The sequence below is a fragment of the Podarcis gaigeae genome, assembly GCF_964106915.1.
Source record: "Podarcis gaigeae genome assembly, chromosome: 4".
NCBI lineage: Eukaryota > Metazoa > Chordata > Lepidosauria > Squamata > Lacertidae > Podarcis > Podarcis gaigeae.
The window spans coordinates 91,661,391-91,681,759 of NC_139677.1; the positions used below are offsets into that span (position 1 = coordinate 91,661,391).

Below are 20,369 nucleotides of genomic sequence, written 5' to 3' on the forward strand. Positions count from 1 at the left end.
CTCTACAGATTGTGCTGAACAGGCTAGCAGGACCACCCTGGGGCAACATAGCAACTGTTCACAGTTCAAAATGGCAGCTCCTTTGAGGCACTTCCTGCTCCACTTCCTGTTTCCCATTGCCAGAGAAGCTGCCACTTGGAACTGCTCTTATTTCAAAGTGTCTTGTCTCTGGGTACCCATCCTTCTCTGTTAACACTCAGGGGTGGAGATGTCTGCTAAACAAGAGAGCCAACCACAGCCACTTGCCGAATTACAGCGAGTCGTACGCTGAAGCTGACTCGAGACCTGAAGGGAAAGTATTGTTGTGATTGCCAAATTTCTTTCCACTGTAGCGGGACAGCTACTTGAAACCTAATTAAACGCAAATGCCAAAGCAAAGCCATATACATTCCCATGTTGATGTATTTATTTGTACAGCCCAGCAACGGAAACAGCAAACAAAGAACATTGCTGTAAAAGTGACAATGTACCAAAGCTGGTGATTCCTTATCCGCAGAGGCAGTTGCAGAATTGCGGCCCCATTGTTCGAAAGCAGAAACTTAAAAGCTTGACATTAATCAGACACACCAGAGCTACTGATCTTCCTCCCAGGCATATTCTGTTAATTTAAAATTTTGTGTCGGTATTTTATGTCTTTTTGCAGTGACAGGAATGCATGGTAAAAAAAAAAAAATTAAAAAGAAGGAGGGGGAGGGGGGAAGATGATCAAAAGCAACAAAAAATTACTTTTGTTTTCTGCCTGATATGGCAGAAGTGCAGCTGCTTCACCAGAGGGATCTGGGGGACTCCGTTTCCTCCAACCATATTCGTAACGAGCAGCCGCAAAAACAGAACACGGACTCTCGCTTAAATTGCATTACGAAAGATTAGATCACCCTCTATGGAGGAAGACTTGACAAGAAGAAGAAAAACCACCCTTCTTAATTTAACAGAGACAGTATCATAAGCCTAGAAAAAGTCATTAAGCCCAAATGGTATTTAAACAATAATTTTACCATTTATCATCTGCAGGGTCAATACACATAGGATATATTTCCAAACACTCAGAAGTCATTAAAAGTATGTGGCATTTAAATGATGATTTTATTATCTGTCTATTCTGATACACAGAGGAAATGTGGCCGAGCATTCAGAAGCTATCACAAATGCAAGGCATTTAAATGATGGCTTTATCATCCATCATTATTGTTATTTATTTGTATTGCTAGAGTTCCCCGTGGCCTCAAGAGAAGGCATTGGTGGGTTATACGGCACATAAATATGGGGTTACAGATAGCTTGGATTTTTTATTTGTCAGTGAGGATTTGGAAGATTTCGTTTTAGTAACTGTTCGGTATGGAGACGTCACATGGGATCCATTTCTCCTGGTCTGAGATGTAATGAGGAGAAACATATAGCATGTCTTATAATGGGTTTGAGATCCTTTGCGATTTGTTGTGTTTTCCTTCTACGTGAAGACAGAAATGTTGAGAGTAAGACAGAGAACATCTCTCATAACCAGGTGCAGGGATAAGCAAGAGGAGAGAAAATGCTGGAATAGAAAGAACTTCTCATCCAGCAATGCAGTTCTGAAGATAATTAAATCTGGATTAGTCAGCCATCAACACCTATGACCATAGGCGCCGACTCCATGGGGCCTGAGGGGGCCCGAGCCCCCTCAAAAATTCGTTTGGGGGGGCTCCGCCCCCCCAATAATTTAAGAAAATTATTACCGTATTTTTCCGGCATTCTGCCTCAGGGTCTTACTGCCCACCCTGCTCTGTTTCCTTGCTGTGTTTGCTCAAACGGAACAAAGAGCAGGGAAAGCCCCTCCCCTCCAGGCAGAGGGAAAGCAGAGTGTGTCTCTGTGCTCCGTGCAGGAGGGAGAGAGAGAGAGAGAGAGAGAGCGCGCGAGCTGGCTGACTTGGGTGGGTAGGTGAGGGAAAACTTTTGCCTTCCTTTCCTCCCTCCTCCCGTTATACCCCTCTCCTGCATTCTTAGCCAGCTGCTTCTCTGCACACCCCTCTCCTGCTCTGTGTCCCTTCTGTGTTTTTCCTTCCCTCCCCACTTAAAATGTGGTTAAAAAGCATGGATCCACATGGATCCTCAGGATCTTTGCATTGGGTCAGCCCAAATTCACCATCAGATCACATAGCATGTCCATGGCTACAGCCTGCCCCCCAAAAATCACGCACCCACTGTTGCCTGGGGCTGCAATGGTGCAAAAATGTGGTTAAAAAGCATGGATCCACATGGATCCTCAGAATCTTTGCATTGGGTCAGCCCAAATTCACCATCAGAGCACATAGCATGTCCATGGCTACAGCCTGCCCCCCCAAAATCACGCACCCACTGTTCCCTGGGGCTGCAATGGTGCAAAAACGTGGTTACAAAACATGGATCCACATGGATCCTCAGGATTTTTGCATTGGGTCACCCCAAATTCACCATCAGATCACATGTCTGTGGCCACAGCATGAAGCACAAAAATGATACATCCACTGTTTCATTCAGAATGTTTTTTTCCCTTGTTTTCCTCCTCTAAAAACGATGTGTGTGTTATGGTCAGGTGCGTGTTATAGAGCGAAAAATACGGTAGTTATATTATGCTTTGTAAAATCACAAAATTATGTTGGTATTTTTTATTTTCCTTGTTTGATGATAGTTACCTTTTAAAATACATTCAGGAATGAGTTAAAACAAATAATTATTACGGTAGTAAAAGAGGCGGCGCGAGTAGTTTTGCTCGGTGCGTGCGACTGGCCCAGCCCCTCTTTCCTTTTCCTCTCTTCTGCTCTCCCGCCGGGCGCCTGAGGGAGAGTTACTTAGCGGTTCTGAGGAGCCGCTGTTGTTTCGGCAGGGGAAAAACCGCCGCCCGCGAACCGCCGAGCTCCCTCTCTCTTTCCAGCCTCTCTCTCTCTCTCTCTCTCGCGCGCTATGGCCAAGGAGGAGGAGAAGCCCTTCAGCCAGTCTATGGCCGAGTGGCGGAGGTTCATCTACAACCCCAACAGCGGCGAGTTCCTGGGGCGAACGGCCAAGAGCTGGGGTGAGGAGGGCGAGCGAGCGCGCGCGCGCGGGGAAGGGAGGGGAGGGGGCGGCCGGCACGAGGGGCGGTGGGAGGCGAGGCGCGGCGGGCACTTGCCTTGCCCACCACGCATCTCTCTCCTTCTCGGTCTCTCTCCCTCCCTCAGCTGGCGAGGGGGCCACGAGGCGGGCGGCAGCAGCAGCAATGGGCCGGGAGCGGATCTTATAAAACTTCCCGGGGCAGGACCCCGGTATGGGCCCCCCCAATATTTTTTATAAGTCGGCGCCCCTGCCTATGACCATCCTCTTCCAAGCTCAAAATCACAGTGGGCTACTGAGTAAGTTTGTGGGTCCCTTTCCTGCACACCTCTGAGCTACGTTTTCACTGAGGTGATAAACCCATGCCTTGGTTGTACTACTTCAATGAGGAAGGGGAATGGAACGACTGGATGCTTCTCCATAAATAACAAGAAATTATAGAGCTGAGCCAAATATTCTCAGGATAGTGTGTTTTTTTCTGAAAGGGAACCCCCCCCCATATTTCCCCCCTAACCTCGCTTCCCCAGAAAAAGGCCATTCTACAGAGGTTTTGCCAAATATTTCCCACAGTGGTGTGCCTCATCATCCCTGAGAAACTCTTGTATAATTTCTTTCCCCTGACACAGAGAAATATGGTGAAATTGTTCCTCCAGTTTTATTGCCCAGAGATAGGCTGGAGAATTTTGAGAGGCCATTGTGGCAGGAGCTGATAGGAGTATAGTTCAAAACATCTCAAGGGCATTGGCTTGTGAAGGCTGGCACAAACTACACGGTTTCGTGTGATGTTTGAAAGGAACTGATGTCTTAAGGTTACTTCATAGACATCCCCCCCCCCTTGATACAGAGAAAGGGTATGAGGAGCATGTCTGTGAAGCATTTAATTAGTTTACATGGTTGTGACGACTTGGATTACCACCAGCTGCCTGAATTATGTAGTTCTGATGAGACAAACCATCTTCTAATTATCTATAGGGGTGGTAGGGAGGTCTTTGCCCCCAGGATTTCCCTACTTCAGGGTTTTAAAAATCCCGAAAGACAAAAAAGAGAGAGCCAATCTCAGGATGTTGAAGAAAGAGTAATGCACTTTTTAATATAAAAAAAGAGAGTGCCCAAGATATGGAGACAACACTGTAATTGACAATGGAATTTCTGTGCGAATGATAGTAATGAGAGTTTATATGAATATGTTGCTTTTGAGATTGTATTTGGAGATTTTCATATGTTTTAAGTACAGCTTATTAACTGTTGTACCATTTCTTGCAGAACATCTCCCCCCCCCCCCCCCCGAGGAAGGCCTGTTCTCATTAGTCAGTAATAAAAACATGAATTACTCTTTCTGCAGCATCTTGAGATTGGATATTTTTTTTGTCTCTTTCACAGGATGCTTCCCATTTCCCCCCATGCATCATAAAAACTTTAGTAACTTTCCCCAAACTAATAATTAGAAGCTGCCCTCTTGACTCTGCCCCCTCCCCACTCTTCTGTAACAGAAATAAACTTTTAAAGTGCACCATAAAACCAAGTGCAGGGCATGTTTGCAAACGGCAAGTGTGTATGATGTCAAGTGTGTATCATGTCTTCAGTATGGAAAGATTTATAGCTGTATTAGCAGAGTGCTGAATCAAGAGATCTCCCTTTTAATATCCACATATCAATACTGTCATGTTTCATTACTAGCATTTTGCGTTACTAGCATTTGACCCTAATAGCTAATCAGTATGGAGAATTGAAGGTCTGCAGGATGAAAATTATAGAATGAAAGCTTCAAGTGATGTCTCTACTAGTAATCATTACCATAAAAGCTGCTGACTCCAAGCTTTCTTCTGAACTGCCGTAATCGCTTATTTCGGACATCAAGTGCCCTGGCTTACGGCATCACAAAAGTAGAGAACTGTAGATGCAATAAAATTTTGCAAGAATTTTACACTTGCATTTCCAAGCGCTAAAAATGTCTGAGCCCGAGATCTAAACGCCAACATTTAACCTGAAATTCAAAGTTCAAAGACTCCCTTACTGTTATTCTGAAAGTTTGGATTTCAAAAAACGAATCTCAAGTTTTGAATAATTCATATTGAAAACTCAAAACTTTGCTACTCAGAAGTCATCGTGCAAGTTAATATTTGAGAAGAAGAGCATTGTGTTTACAAGGAATTCAAAGGCTGAATGCTGCATTCCATATTGGTTTTAACACAAACTGTAGCTCAGTGACAGCACATGTTCCTCATGAGGAAGGTCTCAGGTTGAATTAACAGCATCTCTGGGTAGGGCTGGCAATGTCCCTAGTATGATACCCTGGAGAGCTGCTGGCAGTCTGTGTAGACAATATTGAGCTACATGGACCAATGGTCCAGCTAAGACACTTTCTTATGTTCCGATGTTACTAGTGTTCCGATATTACTAGTGTAAGAAAGGAGAAAGTAGAGAAAGAATGTAAGCAAAGAACAGAGCTTTGCAAGCTCTGCCAACCTACAAAATATTTGTGGTTTGCGTCCATTGCAGTCTTATTGACTTACCTACGTCAGGATCGTTGGCTTGGACTCTCGTCAGCAAAGCTTTCGTGGCCGTGTTCTCATAGACACATGCGGTGTAATGGTCAGAAGAAAACGCTGGTGGGTTATCATTAACATCTTCCAGGATGAGATGGATTTCGGACTGACAAAACCTTCCTCCTCCGTCCGTTGCCCTTGCGATCAGGTTGTACACAGGGATCTTCTCGCGGTCTAATGGGGCTAAGGTTTTGAGTTCCCCTAAAATCAATTGATTGGAAAATGGGGGGAGAAATGAAACCAGAGTCAACATCATTCTTGCCATTTGTTGTTACTATTACCATTGCTTTGTTGCTGCAATGCAATTTCACTTTCAAAATGGTTCACGACCTGAGAACTGAGCAAAAGGAACATCACAGAAAGAAACTGCCCAATCTCCTCTTCCCCTTTGCATCTTGCTCAAGTGCTTCCACCCAAATTCAGGCAATTCCAGCTTCCCACACTGCAGTCTACTGTGCCCCATCACACACTGTTCAACAGGCCACCAGGCCTCCATTGATATCTTTATGGGATATGGGAAAGCTCTCTTGCCCGAGCTACCTTCCACCTGCAATTCTCAGGAGGATACGTATTTTTAAACGTTTGCTTGTACCAAGGACATAGTAAAATGATTCTATAAAAGGATGTGCCCAAGAGCATTATCAGTTGAAGCAAGCATGCTTTGTTCTTCAAATAGTTAATGCAAAGCTATTTATTTTAGCTGAAGCAAACCACTGGATTTTTCTCTTCCTTCTTTGGTTCTTACACAATGAACCAATTTTGCATTCAACAACTTTTGACTTAACACATAGGACGGGTGGTGGCATGTCAATGTTTTGACAACTCATGGGTTTTGCAATCATAAGAAATGCAGAATCAGACCAAAGGCCTGTATCTAGTGTAGCTTCCTGCTTCACCAAGTGACCAACCAGTTGTCTCTTGGGAAGTCCACAAGCAAGACATGGGGGCATTAGCCCTCTCCTTGTCCCCCCACTCCCTGTCAACTGGTATTCAGAGGTCTACTACCACTCATGCAGCATGTAGACATGATAGCTGGGGTAGTCAATGACAGACGTGTTCACTCAACACTTTCTACCACATTGCAAGGGCCAGACCAAGGTGCGTTTGTTGGATTCAGACCTACACTTGGATGCTGTGTTCATCATTCCAGGGACCCTGAAGCCAGTTGCTGGAATTGCAGCTTGAAAGAGAAGCTGGAGAACACTAGGCAAAGGCTACTGTTTTGCTGATCAGGCAAGGAAGGAAGGACAGGCTTCTGGTATTAGGTCTGTCCAATCCAAAGTCCATCACATGGACTGCTGTTGCTCTGAAGAGAGCTGTGTGCACGCTGTCCTATGTTGTACTCTGCCTTCCCAGCCACAGTGGGTGCTTCTTGGTGAGCACTCATCCTGATTTGCTTGCAGGAAGATTAGACGATGTTGTCTACTTAATCAACAATGGGTCCAATTTGTTTGCATGGAGATTAGATGATGTCGTATTAAATCAAGTGTTATGCAGTACATTCCAGCACATTTATTGCTAAAACTCTTATCTTTGGGGTTAGTGGATTTGTTGTCCAAGACCTCTCAACAATAACTGCACAGCCTGAACCTGTTAGCAAGATGGCGACTGTCTGGAAGTGCCTGTACATCCTTCAGTTTCGGTGTTATACTCACAAAATGTTATTGCCTTTTTTTCATAGCACAAACTCCTTGCACCTGCTGATGGTATAATTAATTAACCATGGAGGTCTCTGTGCTTTTAAAGTGGCATCACAGCTTCTTTACTATCACAGCACATAACCCTTGCCTTCCTCATGTCTTTCTCACTGCATGGGATATGGCAAAGCACCAAACTTACTGGAGCTTTCTGCTTTCAGTATCTGTGCTATGTTACCATTAGCCAGCAACTCCACCTGACTGCAACTTCGCTGAACGTAAGCAGATATTCTTCCTGATCCATGAGAAAAAGCAATGCTTTCTGCTGCATGCCAGCACCTAGCAACTGTGGGTAGCTACTGGTGTTGCTTTGGCTCGCCCACTGTGCCTATGCTTTGGTCTGAGAAGCTGTTGGTCATTACGATTTTCCCAGCATGCCCTGAAGCTCCCAGTGTAGCACAGGAAATTGAAATGGGGGGGGGGGGCAGTTTCCCAGACCCAAACCTTTCAAGTAGGTAAGCCTGTGGTTTGGGAAAAACACACATTATGGAGGGGGCCGCCAATTAACATATTGTCACTTGGTGTCAATTGGGGAAACCAACTTTGGAGGTGGGGGCTCAAATCTGGAGCCAAGCTTTGTTTCTTTCTAGGTCCATCAGAACCTTTCACTAATGGAGGAAGCTACTGTGACTCACCAGTGTATCTGCACAGCCCCAACCCTGCTGCTACCTTGCTCCTCCCAGTAAGCGGCAGAGGCTCAGCTGCTGGGAGGCTATTTCTGCAGTTCCTGCCCCACTAGGAGAGCCCATCCTGAGATGGACCAATAGCCCGATTCAGCATAAGGCAGCTTCCTACGTTCCCTCCTGCCCACCACTGTTGGGATCTGTCTGACACTTAAGGATGGCTGGATCTGTCAATTTAGGTTTTCTCGTTTTCCCCGTCTTAAGTTCAGTTCTCCACATTTCCACATCTGTTTGAATTAAGAAAAAAAGTCCTCATGAAAATTAATAAGGATTTTAGTGTATATTTATCCTAACACACACACTTTTTTTCTATGCAATTTCCCCTAGTATGTACATTTTTTGCAAACCAATTTTCCTCGCTGCAGTGCATTTTTATGCTATATTCACCAGTACATTCAATTTTTTAAAAAACACCGTATTTTTCGCTCTATAAGACGCACCAGACCACAAGATGCAACTAGGTTTGGGAGGAGGAAAACAAGAGAGAAAAAAATCCTGAATCTCAGAAGCCAGAACAGCAAGAGGGATCACTGCGCTATGAAAGCAGCAATCCCTCTTGCTGTTCTGGCTTCTGGGATCGCTGCGCAGCCTGCATTCGCTCTATAAGATGCACACACATTTCCCCTTACTTTTTAGGAGGGAAAAAGTGAGTCTTATAGAGCAAAAAATACGGTAAATGCACTTTGTGATTCTGGCTGCAGAATCACATTGCAACATCTGGATGAGTTTGAGTTTTGAAGGCTGTTTGTGCTTCAGCCTGTGTCTTCTTTTTTAGGAAAGTGTGAATCATGCAGGCTTCCTTTGAGTGCAAACTGTACTGAATTTCTCTGCCTTCCCTGTTATCAAGGTCCTCAACAGGCCATGTGGGGCAGCAGCAGTGGGAGCAGTGGCTCCTTTCTTCTCCCCTGCCCTTGGGAGAGGAAAAAGGAAGGCCTCACATCCATGCCTCACACAAACCTCTCATCCGCAGCCCTTATGGCTGTCTCTTCAAAGCAAGAGCTCCTTGCCTGCTTACACAAATCCCCCCTGAGCAAGCAAATGAAGCTGCCTCAGCAAATGAGAAGCTCCCGCTTCATCAAAGGACAGCAGCAGGTTGTGTTGGTGTGTGGGAGATTTTCACAGAGCAGTAGAAAGCGTAACGGCTCCTTCACCTTCCTTGTTTGAAGCCGGGCATAGTAGGTCTCTGTGGCTCCATCTGTATAGGGTTCTGACTGCTGCTACTGTGCATCAGGATATCTGTGTTCACCCTCCATATTCGGAGGCATAGCATTGGTTGCTGGGGAGGAACCACAATGGGAGAGGGCTACTGCCTTTATGTTCTGTTGCACATGGGCTTCCTAGAGGCATCTGGTTGGTCAATATGGGGAAAAGGATGCTGGACTGGTTCTTTTTTATTGTCTTGTGACAGGCTTACATGATATCGATCTGCAGGGAAACAGACTCCTCAGATCTAGGTAAAAAAATCAAGGAGTTGATGATAGCTCTTACTCCACCACTAGGAATATCTAGCTTTTCAAGCATCACTTACTCAGTACAATAAGCTGTAAGCTACCTTGCCTCTGTGGGGGAGTCATAAAGCCAAGGCAGAGGCTTGTAAATACCGCAGGGTGCCCCCTGACCTCGGCTGACCAGCACTCTGTGCCTTGCAATGTATTAGGATGTATGGAGCTGTGTTTCCTCTGGGCAGTGTTTCCTTATATGGTGATGGGCGTGTAAAGCCATTTACCAGGAGGTAACGTGAGACACTGGCAGACTGGCCATGCAGGCAGAGGGGAACAAAGGATAATGTGATGGGATGATGAGCTGCTTGTGCGTAAAAGCTTAGTCCCTCAGAGTTTGGGCATGGTTCTCAAACTCTGTCCTTAGCGGAGCCCTTGAACATGACTCCCTTAATCACTGGCAGAATCCGACAGTGGGCGTTTATGGATTCTACTCCAGCATAAAAGCTCCTTAACGGAAACGCGTCTTCTGGATTCTCGGCGCGACAGTTTCCGGCGAGGAGTGGTGTACCCCTAGGAGGTCCTGAGACTTCTCCACTGTTTTCGCTGGAAGACTCCCTGAGCCATCCCTTCGACTCACTTTCTCTCTGATCTCCCTCTCTCCCCCTGCTGGTACCTTCCTCCGCTGCTGAGTCTCTCCTAGCTTCCGAGAGCCCCTCCACCACCTGCCTTTCCGATGGCAGTTCCCTGACAGATAATTAATAATAATAATAATAATAATAATAATAATAATAATTTATTATTTATACCCCGCCCATCTGGCTGGGCCTCCCCAGCCACTCTGGGCGGCTTCCAAAAGAATATTAAAATACTATGATACATCAAACATTAAAAGCCTCCCTAAACAGGGCTGCCTTCAGATGTCTTCTAAAAGTCTGGTAGTTGTTGTTCTCTTTGACATCTGGTGGGAGGGCATTCCACAGGGCAGGCGCCACTACCGAGAAGGCCCTCTGCCTGGTTCCCTGTAACTTGGCTTCTCGCAGTGAGGGAACCGCCAGAAGGCCCTCGGTGCTGGACCTCAGTGTCCGGGTAGAACGATGGGGGTGGAGATGCTCCTTCAGATATACTGGACCGAGGCCGTTTAGGACTTTAAAGGTGAGAACCAACACTTTGAATTGTGCTCAGAAACGGAGCTGCTCTTACCCATCATGAAAGTACTCGCTGCCTCTTTGTGTCTTTTTTCTATGCTAAGCACCATCTAATGATGGCAGGACTCCGTCATGCCTCTGTACTGTTTACTCTGTCTTTTCAATGGGGAGTGAGCTGTTATTTTTCCTGTTCCCATTGTTCCCTCTAACGCAGAGCTTCCCAAACTTTTCATGCTGGTGGCACACCATTGCATGACACAGTAATTCAGTTTTACTAGCAAACCGGAGTTTAAACTAACCCTTTTCCAGCCCCAGGAAGAGCACAGAGTGCGTTCGCACGACACACAGTTTGGAAAGCTCTGCTCTTATGGTCACCCCCATTTTAATTCTATTTAACAAGTCCGCTTACCTTGGTGGTGGGCGGTTTTGAGGCCTTGCAGCAATCTGGCGAGGGGAACAGGGGTCTGGCTGTCTGCCTACCGGTGACTGGCCAGTCCGGTGGGCTTTTGGGTGGGCCTCCTCCTGGGGGAGGGCTCGGCTGGCCAATCAGAAGAGAAGAGTCTGCTTCTCTTCGCCAGACATTTAACAAAGGGATACTGCCTTACCTTTCAAAGCAGCATCAGTCCTAACGATTTTCTTCTACTCCTTCTTCAAGGTAGACAGACGTAACCACACCCTCTTCCAGAACAATTTACACAACTTCTTTTATGAGAATCTGCAGTGCACATTTCTATGGCTCAGCAGTAATCTAGCATTAAACTCCTCAGTGTGACATGCGGACCATGCAGAGACAGCCATCATTCCAACATTAAACCAGCAGTGAAGACTATTTTCATCTTACCACTTTCTGGTTCCAAGAAAAACTTGTTGTTCCCGGGGCCGTACAGCGAGTAACGAATTTCCCCATTGGATCCAATGTCCGCGTCTTTGGCACCCATTTTAAGGATGACTCTGTTGGGGGGAATGTCCTCGGGAAACAATGCCATATATGTGACCTGAGGATCAAAACGACAGAATGTGATTTCCATTGTGAACGAAACTGCATGTATGGTTTTAGAAAAGAGATGGCTTTTGCGCAATGAGGGGCCATAGCTCAGCAGCACAGTATCTGTTTTACACACTGAAGGTTCCAGGTTCAATTCCCGGCATCTCCAGGTAGGGCTGGGAATGTCCCCTGCCAGAGATGCCAGGGAGCTGCTGCCAGACCGTGTAAATAATACTGAGCTAGGTGGGCCAATGACCAGCTTCAGATTTCCAATTTCTCATTATCTCATGGACATCTCAGCACTGGACTCGCAAAAAAAAAAAAAAAAAAACAAGGTACAGAAAATACAAACCCAAGCGTTCCAGTATAAATTAAGTGGATACTCAGGGATGATAGAAGACCACCTTGGCTGTGAGTCCTAGAAGACCTATTCCCTGTTTTGCAGGCATTTTTTTCACCTGGCCTGGGAGGGTGGGGCCTGGACTGACTCCAGCTACAAAAGTAGAGGCTGCTACTGGTATTGTTTAGGGTTTTTTGTTGTTGAGGGGGCATACTAATTTGTGTACAGTTGTACCTTGGTTCTCAAATTCAATCCGTTCCAGGATTCTGTTCAACTCCCAAAACGGTTCGAAAACCAAGACACAGCTTCCAATTGGCTGCAGGAGCTTCCTGCACTCAATCGGAAGCTGCAGAAGTCACGTCGGATGTTTAGCTTCCTCAAACCGGAACACTCACTTCTGGGTTTGTGGCGTTCAGGTCAGGAGCCGATTTGTTCGGGACCCAAACTGTTCAACTACCAAGGTACCACTTTATCTTTATTTTTAGATTTTATGGTTCATATGGAAATTTATCAATATGGTTGAACTTTTTGGCATACTTTATCTATCGTTTATGACTACTTTTGCTATATTTGTAATTATGTAAATGCTGTCATGTTGTAAGCCGCCTTGAGCTTGGTTTTAGCTCTGGAAAGGTGACACCCAAATAAAATGATGTATGTCTGAGTTGTAGTCAACATATGGAAAAGCACCTATATACATCCCTGGTCTTTGTGATGCTCCTTGTCTGGTACGATTTTGTACTGCATTGTTTTAACTTTGTCCAGACATTTCACTGGCCAATTTAAATTTGCCAATGGGAAGGTGTGATATATAAACCTAGACAACAACACTCTATTTTAAATTTTGTTTAAAAATATATGTTGCCAACCAACCTGATCGCAGACAGGGCTGTTGTCATTAACATCTGTGACAATCACTTCCACAGCACTCTGTGTTACAAACAGTCCATCAGTCGCTGTAATATTCAGAAGGTAGACATCCTGTTCTTCCCGATCTAATGGTCTCTTGACATAAACCTTCCATTCATTCTGAACCATGCCAAGGGCAAACTTCCCTTTGGGATTTCCTCCTGTGGAAAGAGACAATAACCGTTATTAGAGCCACATATATTGTTCCCCAGGGACGCGGGTGGCGCTGTGGGTCAAACCACAGAACCTAGGGCTTGCCGATCAGAAGGTTGGCGGTTCGAATCCCCGCGATGGGGTAAGCTCCCATTGTTCGGTCCCAGCTCCTGCCAACCTAGCAGTTCAAAAGCACATCAGAGTGCAAGTAGATAAATAGGTACAGCTCTGGCAGGAGGGTAAATGGCATTTCCGTGCACTGCCCTGGTTCGCCAGAAGCGGCTTAGTCATGCTGGCCACAGGACCCAGAAGCTGTACACCGGCTCCCTTGGCCAATAAAGTGAGATGAGCGCCGCAACCCCAGAGTCGGCCACGACTGGACCTAATGGTCAGGGGTCCCTTTACCTTATATTGTTCCCCTGTTTGTGGGAAGTCTCACAAAAAGTGAAATCTTGGAGATGCGTTCCAACCATGAATGGCTTTTGATCAAGAGAAGGAGCTGACTTTGGTTTTATTTCACTCGCTTCCTCAACTGCACTCAACCCTCCCAATTTCACAAAATCTTTCCAGCGCTGACACTAGCAAAACAGTACAGGTGGTCAGCTTTGCTTTAGCCTCCTAATAACTATTTGGCTAACTGTGGTCCTCTGTCTTCTGCGACTACTCCAAAAACTGCACGTGGTGCTTGTATCTCCCACAAGTCAAAAGTGGGAACTTTCAAGGAAACAATAATAATAAAGTTTTGAGATCATCCCGTTGTTTAGCTTGCGTTAAGGGCAATCAGACTCCAACTGTGAACAATCAATAGCCTCCTCTTCGCGACGGCACGACTGTCTTTCCACTTCAGTCTCAAGAGAGGAAGTACTACAACCCCCTCACTCTTGTTACCAAGACAATTTCATTAGCTCTTGATTATGCAATCAAGGGAGTACAGCAGGTTTCCATTAAGGAATCGTCTAATGAAAGCTTTTATCACACCGCAGTGTTGTTTCTATTTTCATTACAATTTTTGTTGTGTGTGTGTGTGTTTTGTAGTCTGCAGAACACACAGAGACACATGTGCCTTAAGTAGACCTAACGAGGGGTCGTTTAAGGAGCAGCTTAAGATAAGGCCGGCAATTAGATCGAATTTATACAAGAGGAAAAGGCAGCCAAGAGAAGGGATGAAGCCAATCAGCTTCCTATTACGCTGAAACTGTGACACCGAACCCGGCGATATTACTTTTCTGCATCATTACACCGCATGGCAACTAAATCAAGTCAGAAGGCTTGTCCCCAGCTATCCTCCAAGAGGAAAATAAGACCATTTCACACACTAGGGGATACGGGGAATTAAAAGCATTGCCAAAACAGTCCTGGTGGATGGCCATTAACGTTTCCAGTGGTTATTTATGTTTCCGCTTAAAATGTTACATTTGCCAGTTTGTTCTGTGCAGTAATCACCTTCAACATGGCTATTTCTTACTCATGAATTTCCCTGGGGCACCTGGCCAGCCATACTCGGAGACAGTGCACTGGGCAAGGGAGACCTCTGTTATCAACAGTACAAGCACTGTCTGCTCCGTTCCACTGAGTTCAATGGAGCTTACTCCCAGTGTAAGGCACCAGGAAATCAGGTCAGATCTTGTTACAACAGAGATGCAGTCTCGCTGGTCCTGCTCACCTTGTGAAGCAAACATGGTGCAACAGCCATTTACGGAAGTCCCCTAGGAGCCCGATAAAGCACCAGTAATTTGTTGACTGCCCAGGACTGCACAACAGCAGCGACAATGGTGGGGGTGGCAAACATTGTAAGAGCTGTTCGACAAGGTCTGCTATGTGAGAAGTGAGGTTACAGTGAACCAGACACAGTGCCTTCTCGGTAGTGGCACCCGCCCTGTGGAACGCCCTCCCATCAGATGTCAAAGAGATAAACAACTACCTAACATTTAGAAGACATCTGAAGGCAGCCCTGCTCAGGGAGGTTTTAAATGTGTGACATTTTAATGTATTTTTAATCTTTGTTGGAAGCCGCCCAGAGTGGCTGGGGAAGCCCAGCCAGATGGGCGGGGTACAAATAATAAATTATTATTATTATAATTATTACTACTACTACTATTCTCCGAAGAACATGTTGTGGAATACACCTCAAATAAGGCACCAGTCTGGATGCCGTTAGCTGACACCATCCTGTCTGACTTCAAATTACAAGAATGAGATTCTGACTAAACATCAGGAAGAACTTTCTGGCAGTAAGAGTTGTTTGACAGTGGGACGGTCTCCCTCGGGAGGTTGTGGGCTCTCCCTCCTTGGAGGTTTTTTAGCAAAGGCTGGATGGCCATCTGCCATGGATGCTTTTGCTGAGATTCCTGCATTGCAGGGTTTTGGAATAGATGACCCTTGGGGTCCTTTCCAAATCCACACTTCTATGCGGCCTGGTAGGTCACATGTTATGTAGACCGGGCCTATATGGAATAGCATGTTCCTTTTAAAATTGATGCGAAGAATGCAAAATAAATAAATCAATGGCTTGCACTAAGTCAGACCCCTTAATTAATTGAACCCCACAGCAGCAGATTTCCAAGGTTTCTGATGGAGCCGTTTCTCAGCCCTACCTGGAAATGCCAGGATTCGAACCTGGGACCTTCGGCATGTAAAGCAGATGCTCTCCCATTGGCCTGTGGTTCTTTCTCATGCATGAAACAGATATCAGCGCATCCATGTGTTGTGAGCTTTCCTACCAGGTGGCTGCATTCAGCCAAGCAACACTCCCTCTGCATTCTGATGTGTACCATGGTCTCTCCCTGAACTTCTGAATCACACTTGACAAAGATGTAACACAAATAAATGAGCCTTAACAGTACAATAGTTTAAATATTCTTGGGATTAAAGGGAGCGGGCGAAGTACACAGATATATTTCCTCCCCGCCCCCCGCAAAGTTCTATGTATGCTTTCCTGCAGACCTCCTTCTGTAGTGATTAATTAGCTCTCCCCATCAACATATTTAAGGCAGGTTCAGCATCTTAAGGGCGCTCTAATTAATTCATTTTTCATTGTAGATGTTTTTCAACCGAAGGCTCCTGGCTGCAAATGTTAATGGCTAATTTTTAAAATCTACCCGCAGTTTTTCTTCCTACATTCTGCTTGGGCATTACAACATCTAAGCGTTCGCTCCAAAAAAACCCCCCAAAAACCCACCACCCCAACTTTCCCCAAAGGCCTGGAGACAAGGAAAATATGCACTTTTCTCTCTCGTTTGTTTTTGTTTACTGCATGGTTGAATAACATTCCCATCCAAACCTTCCCTCCTCAGCAAATGTTGCAAAGCATACTTCAGAGCTCAGCGAGATGAAAGGGAATATGCAGATCAGAAATGAAATCTTTCAAGCACATTTTGGCGAGCCACATGCAAAGTAAGTTTAAGAGGCAGAGACTGTGTGATCGCATGAATTCTTGCTGTGAGTGCTAACTTAAAACTGAATACCGTCTAAATTATAAATATATAAAAAAGGCTGAAGACGGGCCATAGCTCATCTCCTGAGCACACGAAAGGTCGAAGCCTCAATCTCCACCGATGCCAGCATGCTTTTGCCTGGGATAACTCAGCCGGTAGAGCATGAGACTCTAAACCTCAGGCTTGTGGGTTTGAGCCCCACGTTGGGGGGTTGGACTAGATGACCCCTGTGGTCCCTTCCAACTCTACAAGTCTATGATTCCAGTGTCTCTAGGTGGAGTTGAGAGGGACCTCTCCAAAATCCTGGAAAGCGGCTGTGCATATTGCTTGGAAAGTACGAACAAGGTACATTCTCCTTTAAATGTGAACTGAATAGAATTTCTTCTCCATCCCCTCATACTTTCTGCTTCTTCGTGTCTGAATTGGCTATAATCAGCATCTTGGTTGAATAGTGCTCTTTCACAGGTAGAACTAAATTAAAAAATTCCTTCCAGTAGCACCTTAAAGGTAAAGGGACCCCTGACCATTAGGTCCAGTTGTGACAGACTCTGGGGTTGCGGTGCTCATCTCGCTTTATTGGCCGAGGGAGCCGGCGTACAGCTTCTGGGTCATGTGGCCAGCATGACTAAGTCGCTTCTGGTGAACCAGAGCAGTGCATGGAAATGCCATTTACCTTCCCGCTGGAGTGGTACCTATTTATCTACTTGCACTTTGAGGTGCTTTTGAACTGCTAGGTTGGCAGGAGCAGGGACCGAGCAACGGGAGCTCACCCCGTCGCGGGGATTCGAACTGCCGACCCTCTGATTGGCAAGCCCTAGGCTCTGTGGTTTAACCCACAGCACCACCCGCGTCCCTTAGTAGCACCTTAGAGACCAACTAAGTTTGTTATTGGCATGAGCTTTCGTGTGCACACACACTTCTTCAGATACAGATAGAACTGTTTTCCTTTTGCTGTGTCCTGGGCATTATACTGACCGAAATGTCTGAGGCAGCACATGTCGAAGCCTCTTAGGACACACATGGTGGGTGGAGAGTGTGAAAACACAATTCTACAGACGTTGGAATATTGTAATAATTTGGCCCATTATTAATTCCAATGGCAAAATGATGATTTACAGATCATTAGCATCAAGGAGCTCAGGAACTGTGGATCACCTACTAACCGTGGGAGTAGTTTGTTACTCAGAGAGAGGGAAGCCTACAGCAAAACGCTGAAGTGAATGAAAGCATTCTTCCAAAAAGTGCTGAGATCTCTTGAGAGCAGAGCAGACGTCCGTATGATTTTACATTTCTAGCTCAAGATGGATTGTCCACATCTTGCAGGTAACCACTGCCTTCCCTTTGAGGGCAGATCTCAAAGACTGCTCAGAGCACAACAAACACTGTTCACATTAATTATCCCCTCTCCCTCACCTCTGGGTTCAGTGATCCGCTTGCTTGCGGAGACTTCGTGAAGTAAATGGTTCGTGCATGATTGTATTTACAGACCAGCCTTTCGAGCCTCGGAGTGACAGAATGGCATTGGCAAAGGAAAGCCAAACACTTGAACTGATCCCAGTGGAATGTTCCAGCTTGCAGAGTGAGCTCACTTTGGGGCGGGGCTACCGGTGGAAATAATTTCTAAAAACCTTCACATGTTAAGTTCAACCTTTAAAAATCCACAGTGCCACCCAAATTGCTGAATATGCTCAGAAACAAATGGAGCGAAATGCCCATGATATTCATTTTCTAGAATTTGTATCTCAATAAATGACGCAACGGTGACTGGGGGGAAAAGATGTAGCTCAGCTATAGAGCATATGTTTTAACACACAGGAGGATGCAGGCTCAATCCCTGAAATTTCTACATACTACATTTTTTGCTCTATAAGACTCACTTTTTCCCTCCTAAAAGGTAAGGGGAAATGTGCGTGCGTCTTATGGAGCGAATGCAGGCTGCGCAGCTATCCCAGAAGCCAGAACAGCAAGAGGGATTGCAGCTTTCACTGCACAGCGATCCCTCTTGCTGTTCTGGCTTCTGAGATTCAGAATATTTTTTTTCTTGTTTTCCTCCTCCAAAAACTAGGTGCGTCTTGTGGTCTGGTGCGTCTTATAGAGCGAAAAATACGGTAGATCTTGGAAAGGGCCATGTCTGCAACCCAGCAAAGCTGTTACTTGATCTTGTACACCGCGGTGGGGAACCTGAGGCTCTCTAGATGTTGCTGGATGCTGGCTCCCATCAGCCCCAGCCAGCAGGGCCAATAGTCAAAGATGATGAGAACTGTAGCTGAGCAACATTTGGAAGGATTACAGCCCTACTGTAGTAAATCCTAATCTAGTTGGACTGATGGTCTGACTCTGTGCGAGGGAGCTTCCTGTGTTCCTATTTACACCCCTTCTGTACTAGCAGATCTTAGCCTTGAGTTCACATTGGTCTACTTTGAAGAAGGAAACCATAGCATGGTTACATTTAATCTGATGAATTCAAGTCAACTGTAAATCAAGGGTAAAAATCGGCAGCAGATTGTTAAGTATGAGATACAGGGCTTATCTGCACTTAAATTTCCTCCGCTCTTTCCAGGCACGGTCCACGATTTAAAGCTCTGTGCCCAAGCACCTTTTTCTTTTGCTTTTGAATTTCCCCCATGAAAACCCACTCCACAAAGCTCAATCGGAACAAACGTCAATCCACTGAAAACCTGAATTGACGTTTGCTCTGAATCAGCTTTAGAGAGCTGGTTTCTGCAGGGAAAGCTCAGGGCAAAAAACAACAGCACTCAGACACTTGGTCTGGAAAGAGCAGGCCAAAAGGTAAATGTGGATAAGCCCATAAACTACTGCTGCTCTATGATCTTCCGAAAATTCATGAGCAATGTTTGCCAAGCTGCTATTGGACAGGTATTGAGTATGTCATGTGAAGGCATCCAGCTTCAACCCATAGTCACAAGGAAGATGTCAAATTCCTCCAAGTGTTTATGTACGTAGTAGATATCCCTTGTGGATAAAGGCTGGTAGGAACTGGGTTGTACACACAGCCAGAGGGCAGCTACAGTGGTACCTTGCAAGACGAATGCCTCGTAAGACGAAAAACTTGCAAGACGAAAGAGTTTTTCGTTTTTTGAGCTGCTTCGCAAGACGAATTTCCCTACGGGCTTGCTTCGCAAGATGAAAACGTCTTGCAAGTTTGTTTCCTTTTCCTTTTTCTTAAAGGCCTTTTTTGAGGTTTTTGAAGGCTTTGGTGATTTTTGAAGCTTTCCCAAAACTTCTTTTGCAGCCATTTGGTAAGTTAAACTTTTAAAACTTTTTTGGGGTTTTTTTGGATTTTGGGTGCTTTGCAAGACGAAAAATTCGCAAGACGAAAAAACTCGCATAACGAATTAATTTCGTCTTGTGAAGTACCACTGTATTTATTTCTCTGATTGGGTCAGATCACGGAGGTAGCTCCTGGCTTCTCATGTCCACAACATGGTTCACAGGCTTCCTTATAAGGTTGTGCACGTACCCAGGCGCACCCACAATGATGTGCACAAATCCAGCAGGATGCACTGGCTATAGGAAAGTTAACCAAAACGGGCTAATCTGTAATTGTCTTGTGCTGTGCAGTGGAACTGGTGACTTAACACCACAGTTTCTGGAGGGCTAGCTGTGTCATAGTGGAAACACTCATTACTGCTGTTGTCAGGGGTCACTGTGCTTATTTTTGCATACCTTCAAGCTCTAATTGAATCGGCTGATTAACATTCTATGTCCTTTTAAATGTGTTTGTGGGAGAGGGGGTTATTTTTTATTATTATTAATTTTGTGTTCTCATTTTTTATTTTTATGTTGTGAACTGCCCTGTGATCTTCAGATGAAGGGTGGTATACAAATTTTAATCATCATCATCATCACTCAAATTGCATTTTCCTTTGATCTCATTGCTTACTGTTCCCTCCCTCATGTGTAAATATTTGTGCTATGGAGGATAACACTTCATAGAAATCTATCTAAAGCTTAAAATCCGAGGCCCTGTTG

General features: G+C 45.3%; 1 protein-coding gene across 1 annotated transcript in view; it reads right to left on the bottom strand.

Annotated features, from left to right (window-relative positions):
* The window catches only part of FAT3 (FAT atypical cadherin 3), a 478,212-nt gene that overhangs the window by 66,508 nt on the left and 391,335 nt on the right, over nucleotides 1-20,369 (bottom strand). The window contains exons 12-14 of the mRNA XM_083737613.1: nucleotides 12,754-12,950; nucleotides 11,397-11,550; nucleotides 5,556-5,789 (exon numbers count right to left, since the gene is read on the bottom strand). Coding sequence (XP_083593739.1) covers nucleotides 5,556-5,789; nucleotides 11,397-11,550; nucleotides 12,754-12,950 — 585 coding nt within the window. The remainder of the gene's footprint in view (nucleotides 1-5,555; nucleotides 5,790-11,396; nucleotides 11,551-12,753; nucleotides 12,951-20,369) is intronic.